This window comes from Lactuca virosa, chromosome 5, assembly GCF_052849685.1.
Source record: "Lactuca virosa cultivar CGN04683 chromosome 5, Lactuca_virosa_CGN04683_v6, whole genome shotgun sequence".
Lineage (NCBI taxonomy): Eukaryota > Viridiplantae > Streptophyta > Magnoliopsida > Asterales > Asteraceae > Lactuca > Lactuca virosa.
Window position 1 is genome coordinate 449,569,158 of NC_136430.1, and position 16,898 is coordinate 449,586,055.

Below are 16,898 nucleotides of genomic sequence, written 5' to 3' on the forward strand. Positions count from 1 at the left end.
AAACAGACAGATTAATCCCTGTTATTACCCATTGCCTGATTTTGGTAACATTTTATAACCCCACGTCATTACATAATCCCTCTATAATTAACGTATTGAATTTGTCATGAACCCAATCTTTCTTGTATATCTTATAATCTCACGTCATTTAAAAAATACATTAACTTGACGAGACAATCGAAAGATAATCATTTATTTTCGAACGGATCAAGTAATAAATATATAGAGGATTCCTTGTGACTTTGGTTTTTCTTGAAAGTTCCCCCACAATAACGATAACTCACTGTAGAAGCATAATAATAAACAGTTAGAATAATACCATTAATTATTGTTAAGGAATTATAGGTGGCAAAGTACCTTTCAACCTCTTCCCCATCCTCTCCTTATATAAACAATTCATTATAAACCCTTGTTCAATATTATATACAAATAAATCCACATCAGTAACAAGTACTTATAAAGCTTTAGATTGGCATCACAGCTATATGATATAGCTTTTTAGGCTCAATATTTTATAGGATTCTGACCAATTGATTCTTTTTTGGGGAAAAAAAAAAGAGTCTTGATCAAGATGGGTTTGAGTGATATAGGAGCAAAGCTGCCACCAGGATTTAGATTCTACCCAAGTGATGAAGAGTTGGTTTGCCACTATCTTTACAAGAAAATAGCTAATGAAGACGTTCTAAAGGGCACTCTGGTGGAAATTGATCTTCATATTTGTGAACCATGGCAGCTTCCTGGTATATCTCTAATCCATTTGATTATTGTTCTTGTGATCTCTTCTTCATCTCTTGATCTCTAATGGAGGACAAATGCATGTTTGTGTAATTAGGATTGAGCAGACAGTGAGCATGTTAATTAGGTAACCGTTCAAGTAGTGAAATTAGCAATCCTATATTCTTGTAAGGCACATGGCATAGTCGGGACCATTTGTGATCTAGTTAACTACGTACTGCCTGTTTTCAAGCAGTAAAAGGAAAAAAGAATCAGAAACAATCGAAGATTCTGGCCATTGGGCTTCCTGAAGTGTTTCAAGATTACTCTACTCTAAAACTTAAGATGGCATATAGCCATTCCCGTGATTGCTAACGACTATATCAAATCCTCTGATTCTTAAGAGATCTGAGTCTGTATATGTTTATCATGGAAAATATCTTTAGTCACAACTTGATAGGTTTTCCAACATACATACATACACACACACACAGAAACACACACACACACACACATATATATATATATATATATATATATATATATATATATATATATATATATATATATATATATATATATATATAATGCAAAGACATTCTCTTTCACACGTTAATGGTACTGTTAATAAAGGACAGATTCTGATATAGACTCCGAACCAATTGCATCATTTTTTTAGCTAATGATTTGAACCCTCTCAAAGACCACAGCAAAACTGGAAATATTTGCATTCCTTATCCATCTACAGTGTTCAAGTCGTTTTAGGCATTAATTTCTTGTCCTTTCCGCTTTGCATAAACCCTACTGATATGTGATAACTATATCTGAATTTCAATTTAGTTTTCTTCTGGGATAAGACTTTTTTATTTTTTGATCTTTTGCTTATGATAAAAAAGAGGTGGCGAAACTCAATTCAAGCGAGTGGTATTTCTTCAGCTTTCGTGATCGCAAGTATGCAACAGGATATCGAACCAATAGGGCCACCAAAACTGGATACTGGAAGGCTACTGGGAAAGATAAAACAGTTGTTGATCCGAAGACTGGTGCCCTTGTAGGGATGAGAAAGACTCTAGTGTTTTACAAGAATCGAGCTCCAAATGGGATTAAAACTGGTTGGATCATGCATGAATTTCGCCTTGAAAGCCCTCAGACTGCTCCTAAGGTTTGCATCTAAATATAATCACTTTGTAGATTTTGGCCCCTCACATACACACAATACTGTAATAATATGAATCAACTTAGTACTACATACCATGTTCAAGATTGCAAATTTTATTAAATGCGCAAAAGAATTTTTATTTAAAAAAAAAAAATCTGACAATCCCTTCTTCGCTTTGTTTTTGGCTGAATTTGAATTGACAGGAAGATTGGGTGTTATGTAGAGTATTTTACAAAGCCAAAGGAGAGAATAGAAACGAATTTCACTCACAAAACAACACAACTCAGGTTACTTCATCAAATACAGATACATATCCTCTGCGCACCAGCGATAGCCAACCACAGTCCTGTGGTTGCTACCACCAAATCACCACCATCTCCTCCCATCAAAGTCCACCACTCGACCATCACTACAACCAATACGATTATTGCCATCCTAATTTTCCACAACCATCTCACAACACCAGCTTGGAGGATTCTACAAACCAAACGACTTTTATGGATCTCTCGAAATCCAAGTGTCAGGATCACGAATCTGGTTTGTTTTCGGAATTTGGGATACCTTCTCCTATGGGATTTCTTGATGATGATGATAAGGTGGACAATGGCATAGTGTTCTTCTAGTAGTACTTGATTATGTAAAATATCAAGTTTTAGGTATAGGAAAAACAGTAATAAAATTGCCCATTTGATTATTTGTGATACATATATGTTGTGTTTGTTTCTCATTTTGAAATTAATGCTCAGTTTGTTGTATATTAATATATAGAAGGTTTGTAGTTAATTATTATATATAGATTGCTACTATATAAACATGATGAAGTATAAATGTCGAGTTTTATTCTGTACGTGTACAATTTTACACTCGAATGCTAAAGTTGAGTTCGGGGAATTGATGCAATCTTAAAAGTAGGGATGGCAACAAGTCAGAACGTTAACAAATACACCTTTCTGCATTCCTTTTCTCAAGAAAATTAAAATAAAAATGCGTTTGGTCTTGGCTAAATTGAACATCTATTAGAAATTAAGCCATGCATCGATTATCATGCAATTACATCACAATAAGGATGACTCGTAAAATGTAAGAACTTACATATCATATTTTTTTAACAACGATAAGTTATTAAGGGGCTAGAAAGAAGCTAAACCCCACAAAGAAAGAGGCAAGAGAGAAGTCAGTAACAAATGAGAAATCGCCACAGGTTCTCCAAGCCAACCAATCAATTTTAAACATACTATACTTGTTTTTCTAGAAACCGCAAACAATCCAACGGAAGCCTCACCACAATATTTCAATAATATTTCAACAGTGACCTTGAGTTCAAACTCCTTTACATTGGCAAACTAAGTCCCCAAAATGATTTCCAAGGAAAACTTTTCATATATGGATCATAATTACAAGAGACAAAGGTTCAAAGATTTGAACTTCTAACCTCAAACCTACGTAGGTATCTGTACGTATCAAACCCGATACATCAATCTAGGTAGGCTAGACATTACTTGCCTATAGCTGTTGGAAACCCAACCAAAAGCAGTAATAGAAATCACCAACTAGACAAGCCAATTACATATGTAAGAACTTACTTTACTTGATAGTACCAATAGATTAGGAGTAGAATTGATGATGAAGCCAACACTTTATGATGAATCAAAGTTCCTGTAATGATGCCCTACTATCACGTTATTCGTGTTTTTTGGTAGTGTTATTCTTATTTTGACACTTCCTCGCAAATGACAACATCTATTTAAGTTGGTTACTTTAATCAAGAAAACCGTCAATATTATATAGCTTAGTATACGTCATATCACTAAGGTACAATTAATAAATATACCATTTGTTAAATTGCTAGTCTCCAAGGCCACATACATTACATAGAGTTATTCCAACATTTTGTATTTTCAATAATATACAGTCACATATACATAGAAATGTTCTTAACTATACTTGAAGTATAATTACCCTAGATCAAAAGAAAAACTATTTTATGGTTTTAAAATAATGTTTGTCTCCTTTGTAGAAAATGGTAATCTAATTTTGTGTCTGTTTGCAATGGAATCCAAAAAAGTTGTAATATTTCGATTGGCTTAAAATTTTGGGAATGCACTTTACTATGTATGGGCTTGGAGAGAGGAGGTGCTAAGGGGAACCTACTAGATCAACTACAACAACTCACAAATTTGTTAAGGGGGTGATCAACAAGATCTACGTACATGGACAAATTTCAAATAGGAACTCAATGGAACAACCTATTTCCATGTGAAGTAAACACCCTCATTTGACGTCTTCATCATGACAAAATTCCTACAATAGCAAGATTCATGTTTCATCATGTGCAATGTGCAGGTTCGATGTAGAAGCCTCAAATCATATTTTTACCAACCATATTTCCATGTGAAGTATATAAACATCCTAATTTCTTGAATCGGGTTGGGAACGATGCTGTTAAATTGTGGCAATTTGGATTGTTTAATTTCCGAGATATTAAATTTCTCCTTACATATGTTAATGGTAGATAACTATGAGACTTTCATCATGGTTGTCTTGATGCAATGATTAGAGTGACAATGCGGACTATTGGGATATTGTACAATAATAAGATTTTTGCATTGATGGAAATAGTGTCCAATGTTATTAACTGTTTTGATAATATTTCTAATAATAGCAGAGTACTTTTGGGTTGACATCATGACTCAAATAGCATAAGAAAATGTAGATAGATAAGTTGTTAATTTATTAAAGAATTAATAAATTCAATAGAAATTATTTTGGTAATTAATTAAAAGGTTTTAATTAATTAAATGACTTGATTATTAATTAATCAAATGGATTAATTGGAATATTCCAAAAGCCTAGAGACACTTTGATGGACGATTTTGAGCTATCCCTTGAATAAGGATAAGGCTGATTTGATTTAGATAAGGATAAACCCTAGAGTTTGATTCCTATTAGGTTTTTATATGCATCCTATAAATAGACTGCTAGGGGGTAAATCCTAGAGTTGCGTGGTGATTTTCATATAAACCCTAAGTTTTGTGTAACATCCCAAAAACAATAGTAAAAAAAATTCATTTTAAAAAGACATTTTCATAAAATCCATAAGGTAATCCATCATTTTTCAAAACAAAACCATAAAATCAAAGTATCAATATCATCTCTCACAACATAATTAGCATGATGATGTGTATAATCATTCCTTCGCCTGTCCCCGGTCATCTGAAGTACCTAAAACATTTAAATCCACAAATGTAAGTCAAAGCTTAGTGAGTTCCCCAAAATACCCCACACAACAATACACACACAATTCATGTACACATAAGCCTTTAGTCTGCCTGGATCGCCTCACAACGCCTATAGGATGCCTGGATCGCTCTACCGAGCCTACAGTCTAACTGGACCGCCTCACAGGGCCTATAGTAGCTGGACTGCTCCCTTGGGCCTACAGTCTGATGAGACCGTCTTGCAAGGCCTACAATACATCTGGACCGTCCGGCTATCTTGTCCCTTAGCACAAAGCAGGACCGCCTCAACCCAACCACAATATATCGACATATGCAAACATATACACAATAACCATCAAACACAAGTAATCATATAGATCTACCAATCTAACAGATCACTATAGCATACCAACATCCTACATATAAGGATACATATTGCAATAAAAAGTATAATGAGAGAACTCACCTTGTAGCCTAGCAAATAACAATACAGCTCACGCAATCCAAGAACCGGTACTACAAGTCACCTATACCACAATCAGTGACCAATTCTCAATCCAAAACCCAAAACCTTCAATGCAACCAAAAGTCAACTTGGTCAAAAAGTCAATGGTCAAAGTCAACGGTCGAAATCCCAATAATCGGTCATCACGTCGTGGCCAAGCATTTTCCACGTCGTTGTGACCTCACAACAAAACATTCGAGAACATTACCCAACGCTACGTCGTTGGAGCTAACCCTCCACATCGTGGGAATTGTTGTGGCCAGCTTAATACATTAAGCTCTTAATCCTTCAAGCAACTCACTCATACTCTCGAAAAGGCCTTATTACACTACAAACATCATAAAATCACATTGTTTTTTAGGCATGCATGTCCAATGCATGCCTTGAACTCAAGCTACATCAAAATGGAGGAAATGAGACCCAAAGCTCCATGCATAACATCAAGACTCTATAAAACTTCAGGTATAGAGCATATGTCTACAAAGGGACCTCAAGGATCCATAAACTAGCAAACTTTATGGATTCCAACCATTTAAACTATACCAATCTTGAAGAACAATGAAAAGAAACCTAGATCTAGAAGCATGAAACATAAAGGTTGGAACTTGAAGACTCATAATGGTCCGAAAGATGTGATAGAAAGTGGAGGAGGAGCTTGCCTGTTGGATCTTCATACAATGGATGCCTTCTTCCTCTTCTTCACACCAAAAATCACCATAAAACTTAAAAAACTTAACAATGGTGGCTATGGGTTCTTTTAAGTCGAACGGGAGGTGATGAAGGCTGAAGATGTGTAAACCCTAGCCATCATATCCCTTAAATAGGGATTGGAGCCTAAAAATTAGGGTTTTGCAACCTGGTCGTCGCCACATCGTGGCTAACATCCTGCCACATCATGGCTAACATCCAGACATGTTATGGGGACTTAAAAGAATGCGCGTTTCATCTGGCCTTGAATACCCCGTGGTGCATCCTTTGCCACGTCGTGGCCACACAAAATTCATTATTTAAGACTTGAATTGCCAAAACTCAATTGTGTTATTTACTTAGAACTTGGCATCACATTTTGGGTTCTTCCTTTTGCTTTTGGTGTTGTGGGTCTGATTCCATTAGAGGGGTGCTATGTTGGATCCTTCATCCTTGGAACGAGCTAGCACATACAAGATCACAAACAAGCAATCCTAAGGTTAGTAACTCTTTCTTTTGTTAGATTTTAAAGTATGTTCCTATAACTACTAAAATCTAGATTCTAGGATGCATGTGCACTTAGGTAAATCTTTTGATTGTGTTGTTACCTTTAGATAGTGTACTTGATGCTAATAATATCCATAAGGAATAATCAATTAAATCTCACAACCTCCTCCCACATGAATTCCACTTTTCTCTTATCTATCGATTCTTAATCATTATAAAAGGAGGGTGTTAGATAAGGTGTTATGGTTTAACAACTTAATTTTCTCTTGTACTTCCAAAACTCTATTAAATAGTGTCATACTAGTCATTTTTAATAAGATTATTTCAATTTGTCATACTAGCACCTACAAACGTCTGAAAGGACAACTCTTCTGGTCAGAGTAGACCATACTCATGAACACAGAGCTTATGGGACCAAATATGAACACAAACTCAAGGCTAGCAAGATCTAAGCATATAACTCATCAAGTTTCAAACATTATACCTCCAAAGGATGCTTTAGGGTGAAACACTTTTGGATCCAAGATGCCTTGAGCCTCCAAGATGATTCCACTTCCTTTTTCTTCCTTCAAGAACACCAAAAATGTACTCTCAAGCTCAAAGATGCTCACACAATGGATTAGGCTTTGCAAGGGACGATTTGGGAGGTCGAGACTGATGAGGGAAAAGGTCTTGAGGAGATAATGATGCTTAAATAGTGCTCAAACCCTAAAAATTAGGGTTTGCTCATTTGTTACATACACCCTACGTACTCGTAAGTACGCCCAACGTACTTACATGAGGCGTAACATTCATTAACGAACCATGGGGACCAATTTGCAACAAATTTTCAATTTGGGTCAAAAATAGAAATTTACCTGGACATGGAGTGTCACAATTCTCCCCCGCTTAAATTAGATTTCATCCTCAAAATCACTCCTTATTACTCTCCAGACATACCCGACAACTTGGACAATTCTTCCACAACCCCGATCCGAATTGAGAAGTCGACTCATACACTTAACTGTTTTCCCATATTACAATCAAACCCATTCTTAGTGAAACTTACATACCCTGACTGATAATGAATCTATTGTAAAAACCGGTAAAATTCGGTCAGAGTTCGACGATCAAACCCCCGTGAGCCGTTATGCAATAAATACCAATGGCACGTAAATTGGGGTCTATTAAGTATATGTGTTTGTATTTCTAATTTAACCAACCGAGATTTAACGAATTAATAAATGTTACGTCCTCATTATATATATAAGTTCAAATATATATATATATATATATATATATATATATATATATATATATATACATATATATATATATATATATATATATATATATATATATATATATATATATGTGTGTGTTAATTACTTTTGCAAAATATCTAAATACAAGTATGATATATGATGTAAATATATTCGAAATAAATTATACACTAACAAATATATAACAAGTTACAATTATTCAAATATATAACCATTTACAATTATTCAAATATATAACCATTATCATTATACACTAACAAATATTTAACAAATTTACAAGTATTCAAATATATAGCAATTATGTGAGCTGTCAAATTGAGGCAACTGTAAATCTTCTTCCGTGATTCCTGCTTACTCAATTCCTTTCTCCTGGTTTCCTGCAAACCATCAAACAAAACCCACTCATTTCAATCTATCTGTCCCCATTCCTTCTCTTAGAAACCAAAACGGGAGGTTGTTGCCCCCTTTCATTCCAGCTTAATTCCTGTTGTTTTGATGAGAAAAACAGGTCCCAAACACCATTGAATTCTCTTTCATTCCCTGTTAAATTCTGTCAAGCAATCAAACACAACCACCTATCGAAAACCTGTTGATCAAACTCCATGATTTGCAATCAAAATCACAAACACAGACAAAGAAAATTGCCGTTTCTTCTGCACCTCACCTTACCTAAAACCACACACTACATATTATACAAAGCTCACAAGCTATTACTCAAGCTAATGATGAACCAAATTGCTCACCTCAAAACAATTGCTTTCTTTCTTTCCTTGCTGTTGGGATCGTTGGCTATGAAGAACATCACCAGAAGTGGTGATTTCCGGCCATTGAAGAAGTATCAGCCCTTCCCTTCATCTTCATTGTTTCCTGCCAAGAACCACCGGTGGTGGTGGCTGTTTCCGGCGAGACCAAGAGGGGCAGCATCCCCGTTTTCTTCCTGCTATTTCCTGTCAATTGAAACAGCAAAACACCCCACAATATCAGTGTTTGATTTTGCTTCTTCTCTTCCCCTCTTCTTCAATTTCAATCACAGAAAAACCCCACAGGAGGTGGGGATCTCCGACAGTAAAAGAGGGCAGCAACCCCTCGCCTCTTCTCTTCTCTCTAGTCGGATCAACAATAAACCAGAACAACTTACCTGTCGCTGTTTCTTTGCCCATCGGAACAACCTCCGCTCCCTGGCTCCCTTCGCGAATCGTCACCGATGAAGATGAGGACCGAAGTCCCTTTCTCAGTCCTCTTTGTGATTGGTTTCGTCCATCGAGCCACCTGAGTCACCGTCGATTTCTTCTTCCCCTTGGTTTCTGTCGCCGGCGATGAAAGAAGGACTGCAGTGGGGCGTCGGAGCTGGGTGGCTAACCCTCGTCGCTGCTTGCTTCCGTCCGTTCCAACCGCACACGCACAAAAGAACGAAGACGCGTCCCTTTGTATAATTGGAGAATGTGGCGAAATCAGCCCCTGCGTTTATAACTTCAAATTAAAACTGGCCTTTTTGACATAATCCGCAAACAAAGTCCTATTTGACTTAGTCCTTACAAAATGGTTTTTATGCTATTAAAAGATCAAAACTATCTATCTTGATATAATTTATCACAAAATAGTTGTTAGTAAAACTTCAAAACAACATTTTAAATACAAAATATTTCAAAACAAGTCAATTTGACTTGAAATATTAATTAAATAGTCTCGGACCTTACTTTACTTAAAAAAGATGTCAAGATGCGGTTTCTCGCGTGAAGCTTCACCAAAACCAAGCTTAGATCGAGATCACGCTTCGAATGAAATGCAAATATACTCGGTGATACGTCTTACAAACGAGGAATATCACGTAGCGTTTACACGACCAGTTTCACGCCACGAGCCTCATTCCCCATACGAAGGTGAGTTCATACCCCTACATTTTATATTTTTGTTAAGTTTTAAGGGGGGGAATACAAGTTAAATCATCAATATCATAATTAAACGTTTTCAATAGATTACATCAGAAAAGTTGAACTTCAATCACGACCGGTTTTGGTAAACTTAAACATTTTAGTTTTCAAAACAACACAAGGTGCAAGTAGTTCAAGTTCTTGATTTTCAAATGGCTACTTGCACATCACCATACGAGTTTTCTATAATTTATACATAACTCAGTATTTGTATAAATATTGTTTTGTTTGCGCTACTTGTATTTGTAGTGCACTATTATTATTGTTTTGTTTACGCTACATGTATTTGTAGTGCATTATCATTTTTAGTCTAATCTCCATAACTATGCCCGTATTCTTGAGGTACGTTATGGACAATAATAGCGCTATTGGGTTTACCACCCCACCTTGGGACGCTAAGGTGATTGATCGCACGTGGTTGAGTGTGTATGATGATTAGATGCTCCATCCTATATATATACGTATGTATATGTATAGGGTGAGGACTATTTGTTGTTGTTATCCTTTGTTAATCAACTTTCAATTCTATAAACCATTATCTCGAATACAATTGTTTGCCAATTTCAAAAGAAAACAAATACTATGTTTGTAAGTGAAAGGCATTTAATAATACAAAACAAAAACTTATGAACTCACCAACCATCGTGTTGACACTTTTTCAAACCACTTGTACTCTCAGGAAATCATTAAACAGGTTACCAAGTGTTGTTGAGAATGGGATGCTAAGACGTAAAACATTTCCTATCTTGTCCATGTATTGTAATTGATTTATAAACATGTAAATCATAATGATGTAACTTTTCAATTATATATATATATGTTGGTTGTGTTTACTTGAATTACTATTGCAATTGTTGTTATGATATTATACATGAAGTCCTCCACCCCCGGACGTTTCCGCCATCCTCGGTTTGGGGGTGTGACAGATTGGTATCAGAGCCAGGTTTATAGTGAATTAAGTGTATCAAACCACATAAGATATACAAACTATAAACACAGTTGGGACTAATAGTCTCTGATTTGTGCATTTTCCAAATAAATATACCTTCAGAAAAATAAATGTTTTCTTAATTAAAGTATACCTACCAACATTCATACAAAGAACAGGGTCACAAGTACAGAACAAAAATATTACGATTGTTGGACAGCACAGGTGGGCTTAGAGACATATAGTCAAGTCTGGGAAGATGTAGCCTGATCAACTACATTATCTGGGGTTTGACTAGCATGTGCCTAAGTACGTTTGTGAAGTTTCAACAAATCTAAAAACTTTATTTCCATAATCAATTTACAAATAACTCACAAGTCCATATGCGTGTTTCTCATAGTTGACTTGTTCCTTGTTTGGTTGTGGACTTAGGGTAGACTCATTAGGATCAACAGTCTAATAAAATTTTAATTACACATAACTGGGGGCATGTCGAGTGAATCTTAGGAGTGGATCAGACATGGAACAAATCACAAGATTATAATCAAGTTATTCCTACTAAATTCATAAGTCTATTTATATAGACCTCTGGTTTAGAGTCGTCAGAGTAGTCGTGTCGGCAATCTAGAATATAGTTAAATACATAATACAAACTATAATACTCAAATTATACAAACTTTTCTGCACAAAAAAAAAAAAAAAAAAAATCAATAGACAAACACAATGAAACTAAAAAGAGTAACAATCTATCCGGAGAAAAACACATACAATGTAGATTAAAAAAAAAAATCCATTAATTATAACAAAATGGCTAAAAGAAAAGGTAAGGACTAAGGATTTTTCAGTCCTCTCTTCTTATAAATAGCTTTGAAACAAGCTTGCCTAAGCCTCTTTGTTCTTTCTGTCAATTCCATACCGGGCAATTTCTCCATCATCTTCTTGTGCCCTGCTAACGTCTCTACCTCCTCCTTTAATCCCAACTCCTAGTTTTTTTTTTAGGTAGATGCAATATAATTTTCGTGTGAGTTCATAAAATTTACAATGAGTTAAGTTTATGTAAATATAAATCAGAAATCATAGTAAAACAATTGATTCGATGTGACATATGCCTAGGACCTATGATTATGTTATAAAGAAACTAATAATTAAAATTTTAGAAAATACCAAAACTACTATGGTTACCAAGTGCATGCATACATGCATGAGTAATGTATAGAAGGTTATTAGAGTAGTTTACCTTGGCATTTTGAATGAGGGATTCAAGGCTCTTAAGTTTCCTATGAGGCCATCTGTTTATGTTTAGCTCCCTGCATCTTTTCTTCAACAATGTTGCCCCTATCCCAAGTTCCTTTGCTGCCATGATTATCGGCATCTCAAAGTACTTCGCTATCTCTTCAAACTCCAATGGTCTCAATCTATTTGCCACCTTCCGGCCACCGTGATCAGTGGTGGCAACACTAGAACTACCAGTAGCATCACCACCGGGTTTGCAGTCTTCCCTGAAACTAACCGATGGTAAATTACCATCCTCCCAACAATCCCATAAGCTTATGTCTTCAAGGGGATCCAAATCGTGAAACTCATTTCTAGAAATGATGTTTTGATCTTGGTTAAGTACTGTGGAAACCTTCTGATCAAGCCCTTCTGGCAATTTTTCTGACAACTCGTAATTATGATGGTCGAGCATGTCACCACTGTCAGAAAAAAAAAAAAAAAAAAAAAAAAAGCAAAACTCAAGATAATCAAATCCAACCCGATGAAATACTCTTTTGATCACTACAAATCCAAATCATGTTTTGATCAATATAGACAAAATCACTTTTCTGTGCGAAAGATAGGGTAATGAGTGACGTTTATATATACCTGAAAAGATCTTGATGATCAAAGTACGGAAACCAATCGAGGTCATATATGGGGTTTTGATGATCTGCAGGTGGATCCATTTGTGAGGGAGAAGTTAAAAGTTGCGGTAAGAATGTGATGATTTATATAAGTGAAGTAGGAGAAGTAATTAATAACAAATAAAGAGGAAGTGAATATAAATACTCGTTGAGCCGTAACTTTCTTCTTCCATTCACACACGTATAAGTATATACTGCTAAAATCTTGACTTGTGTGCCGCATGCATTTAATGCTTCACATGTCTACCCTGCAAATCCTTGACTTTGAAGCGACGTATCAGTTCCCATATACCTCAGATTAAATTCTTTTCACTGCATACTACAAGTCTTCAATCATGCAAAAGAAAACATGACCTGTTGTAGCTAAACTACTTACGTTCATTATAATTATTTGACTCGTATAAACTTGGTTGCTATAAGTTGCTTGGTATGTGTATGCTAGTGTCAATTCATGAGGTCTTATCACATTTAGGTCCCTCGAATCAGTTCACACTAATCATTAACTCCTTTGAGTATATGGTCATCATGGATAACGCTAGCCCGAAGTAGACAACTCCTCCCTTGCACGATTCGCTTGAGTGCATTTTACCATTTTATACACTATGTTTTTGATACACATAGTAGTCACTAGGGCATAATTCGGTCATTAGGCTGGGGTTATGAACTCATGAATAGGGACTTGGTACATCTACGAGTCTTACATCACGTTTTATCAACAAATCTTGTATACTCATTTTAGCAACAAATCTGGTATCTCATTCTAGCAACAAATCGTGTATCTCATTTTAGCAACAAATCTTGTATCACGTTTTAGCAACAAACTTTGTTTCCCCTGAGAATATGACAGTTGCATCTCATTTGGGCAACATACTTCATCTCTCATGATAACAACAAGTCATTGTAATAAAATAAATTTGACATCATTAGTAGTTACGTCTCATATAACTTCTTTGTAAACATCATACTTTGACATTACTACCAATATTTATGTAAATTTCTTTTGTGTTTCAGAATTTTAAATTTATGTTTGAGTAAGAATTAGGTTTAGTGAGTTGCAGATTCATTAAGGAAGACAATCTAGTTTTATCATACATATATAACATCTGGAAGAGAAACATGTTTTGTATTCAGTTCCCTTCTTTGTTATAATTCTAACATTGTCATGCTTGAGCATTTTAAATTTACGAAGAAATGATTGAACCCTTAATTCCCATATCAGCAAAGTAGAATAAATCAATCATTCTCATCGCTATCAAACAACTTCATTCCACTAAATGTGAAAACCTAACAATATTGTAAACCATAAACAAGTCCATATATATTTTTCATCCATACAAAACTTATCTTGTAGTCGATTATCCCTAATCAAAGCATCGTATGTTCACCACGACGGTATACATCATTAACATCCTAAGTGGTTATGACGGTTGATGATCAATCAAAATCTTTCGTATAGTAAACTAAGAATTTTAATTTCACCGATAAAATTAGCAAAGCTAAGTTTAATTTACACAACTCATTTGGTTGGAATAATTCCTCAAATCTGATAAAATCCTTTTGAACCTATACATATTTGTAAATTTTATATTACTCGTCATATAGTTTGAAAATAATTAGCAAACCCAATGGGGCAAATTTTCACAAAACTAGTCCAAACATATGTATCTAATATCGTAATAAATTAAAACTGGTACCGAAAACCCACAACTTTTCTCTTAAGGTACTCATTTCTTAAATTTCGGGACGAAATTCCCTTCAACAGGGGGATAATGTAAAAACCGGTAAAATTCGGTCAGAGTTCGACGATCAAACCCCCGTGAGCCGTTATGCAATAAAGACCAATGGCACGTAAATTGGGGTCTATTAAGTATATATGTGTTTGTATTTCTAATTTAACCAACCGAGATTTAACGAATTAATAAATGTTACGTCCTCATTATATATATAAGTTCAAATATATATATATATATATATATATATATATATATATATATATATATATATATGTGTGTGTGTTAATTACTTTTGCAAAATATCTAAATACAAGTATGATATATGATGTAAATATATTCGAAATAAATTATACACTAACAAATATATAACAAGTTACAATTATTCAAATATATAACCATTTACAATTATTCAAATATATAACCATTATCATTATACACTAACAAATATTTAACAAATTTACAAGTATTCAAATATATAGCAATTATGTGAGCTGTCAAATTGAGGCAACTATAAATCTTCTTCCGTGATTCCTGCTTACTCAATTCCTTTCTCCTGGTTTCCTGCAAACCATCAAACAAAACCCACTCATTTCAATCTATCTGTCCCCATTCCTTCTCTTAGAAACCAAAACGGGAGGTTGTTGCCCCCTTTCATTCCAGCTTAATTCCTGTTGTTTTGATGAGAAAAACAGGTCCCAAACACCATTGAATTCTCTTTCATTCCCTGTTAAATTCTGTCAAGCAATCAAACACAACCACCTATCGAAAACCTGTTGATCAAACTCCATGATTTGCAATCAAAATCACAAACACAGACAAAGAAAATTGCCGTTTCTTCTGCACCTCACCTTACCTAAAACCACACACTACATATTATACAAAGCTCACAAGCTATTACTCAAGCTAATGATGAACCAAATTGCTCACCTCAAAACAATTGCTTTCTTTCTTTCCTTGCTGTTGGGATCGTTGGCTATGAAGAACATCACCAGAAGTGGTGATTTCCGGCCATTGAAGAAGTATCAGCCCTTCCCTTCATCTTCATTGTTTCCTGCCAAGAACCACCGGTGGTGGTGGCTGTTTCCGGCGAGACCAAGAGGGGCAGCATCCCCGTTTTCTTCCTGCTATTTCCTGTCAATTGAAACAGCAAAACACCCCACAATATCAGTGTTTGATTTTGCTTCTTCTCTTCCCCTCTTCTTCAATTTCAATCACAGAAAAACCCCACAGGAGGTGGGGATCTCCGACAGTAAAAGAGGGCAGCAACCCCTCGCCTCTTCTCTTCTCTCTAGTCGGATCAACAATAAACCAGAACAACTTACCTGTCGCTGTTTCTTTGCCCATCGGAACAACCTCCGCTCCCTGGCTCCCTTCGTGAATCGTCACCGACGAAGATGAGGACCGAAGTCCCTTTCTCAGTCCTCTTTGTGATTGGTTTCGTCCATCGAGCCACCTGAGTCACCGTCGATTTCTTCTTCCCCTTGGTTTCTGTCGCCGGCGATGAAAGAAGGACTGCAGTGGGGCGTCGGAGCTGGGTGGCTAACCCTCGTCGCTGCTTGCTTCCGTCCGTTCCAACCGCACACGCACAAAAGAACGAAGACGCGTCCCTTTGTATAATTGGAGAATGTGGCGAAATCAGCCCCTGCGTTTATAACTTCAAATTAAAACTGGCCTTTTTGACATAATCCGCAAACAAAGTCCTATTTGACTTAGTCCTTACAAAATGGTTTTTATGCTATTAAAAGATCAAAACTATCTATCTTGATATAATTTATCACAAAATAGTTGTTAGTAAAACTTCAAAACAACATTTTAAATACAAAATATTTCAAAACAAGTCAATTTGACTTGAAATATTAATTAAATAGTCTCGGACCTTACTTTACTTAAAAAAGATGTCAAGATGCGGTTTCTCGCGTGAAGCTTCACCAAAACCAAGCTTAGATCGAGATCACGCTTCGAATGAAATGCAAATATACTCGGTGATACGTCTTACAAACGAGGAATATCACGTAGCGTTTACACGACCAGTTTCACGCCACGAGCCTCATTCCCCATACGAAGGTGAGTTCATACCCCTACATTTTATATTTTTGTTAAGTTTTAAGGGGGGGAATACAAGTTAAATCATCAATATCATAATTAAACGTTTTCAATAGATTACATCAGAAAAGTTGAACTTCAATCACGACCGGTTTTGGTAAACTTAAACATTTTAGTTTTCAAAACAACACAAGGTGCAAGTAGTTCAAGTTCTTGATTTTCAAATGGCTACTTGCACATCACCATACGAGTTTTCTATAATTTATACATAACTCAGTATTTGTATAAATATTGTTTTGTTTGCGCTACT

At 35.5% G+C, this 16,898-nt stretch overlaps 1 protein-coding gene across 1 annotated transcript; it reads left to right on the plus strand.

Annotated features, from left to right (window-relative positions):
* Positions 1–434: 434 nt before the first annotated feature.
* LOC145115886 (NAC domain-containing protein 21/22-like) lies at positions 435–2,576 on the plus strand. The gene is made up of 3 exons (XM_079052247.1): positions 435–740; positions 1,611–1,876; positions 2,077–2,576. Exons 1-3 carry the CDS (start codon positions 572–574, stop codon positions 2,494–2,496), a joined length of 855 nt encoding a protein of 284 aa, XP_078908373.1. The 5' UTR covers positions 435–571; the 3' UTR covers positions 2,497–2,576.
* Positions 2,577–16,898: the final 14,322 nt, after the last annotated feature.

What these genes read in the sequence shown, in the direction of transcription:
- LOC145115886 (XM_079052247.1), top strand. Translation starts at nt 572, where the DNA reads ATGGGTTTGAGTGATATAGGAGCAAAGCTGCCACCAGGATTTAGATTC. An exon ending in TGAACCATGGCAGCTTCCTG is followed by an intron (nt 741 to 1,610) that starts GTATATCTCTAA and finishes ATGATAAAAAAG; the next exon opens with AGGTGGCGAAACTCAATTCA. An exon ending in GCCCTCAGACTGCTCCTAAG is followed by an intron (nt 1,877 to 2,076) that starts GTTTGCATCTAA and finishes TTGAATTGACAG; the next exon opens with GAAGATTGGGTGTTATGTAG.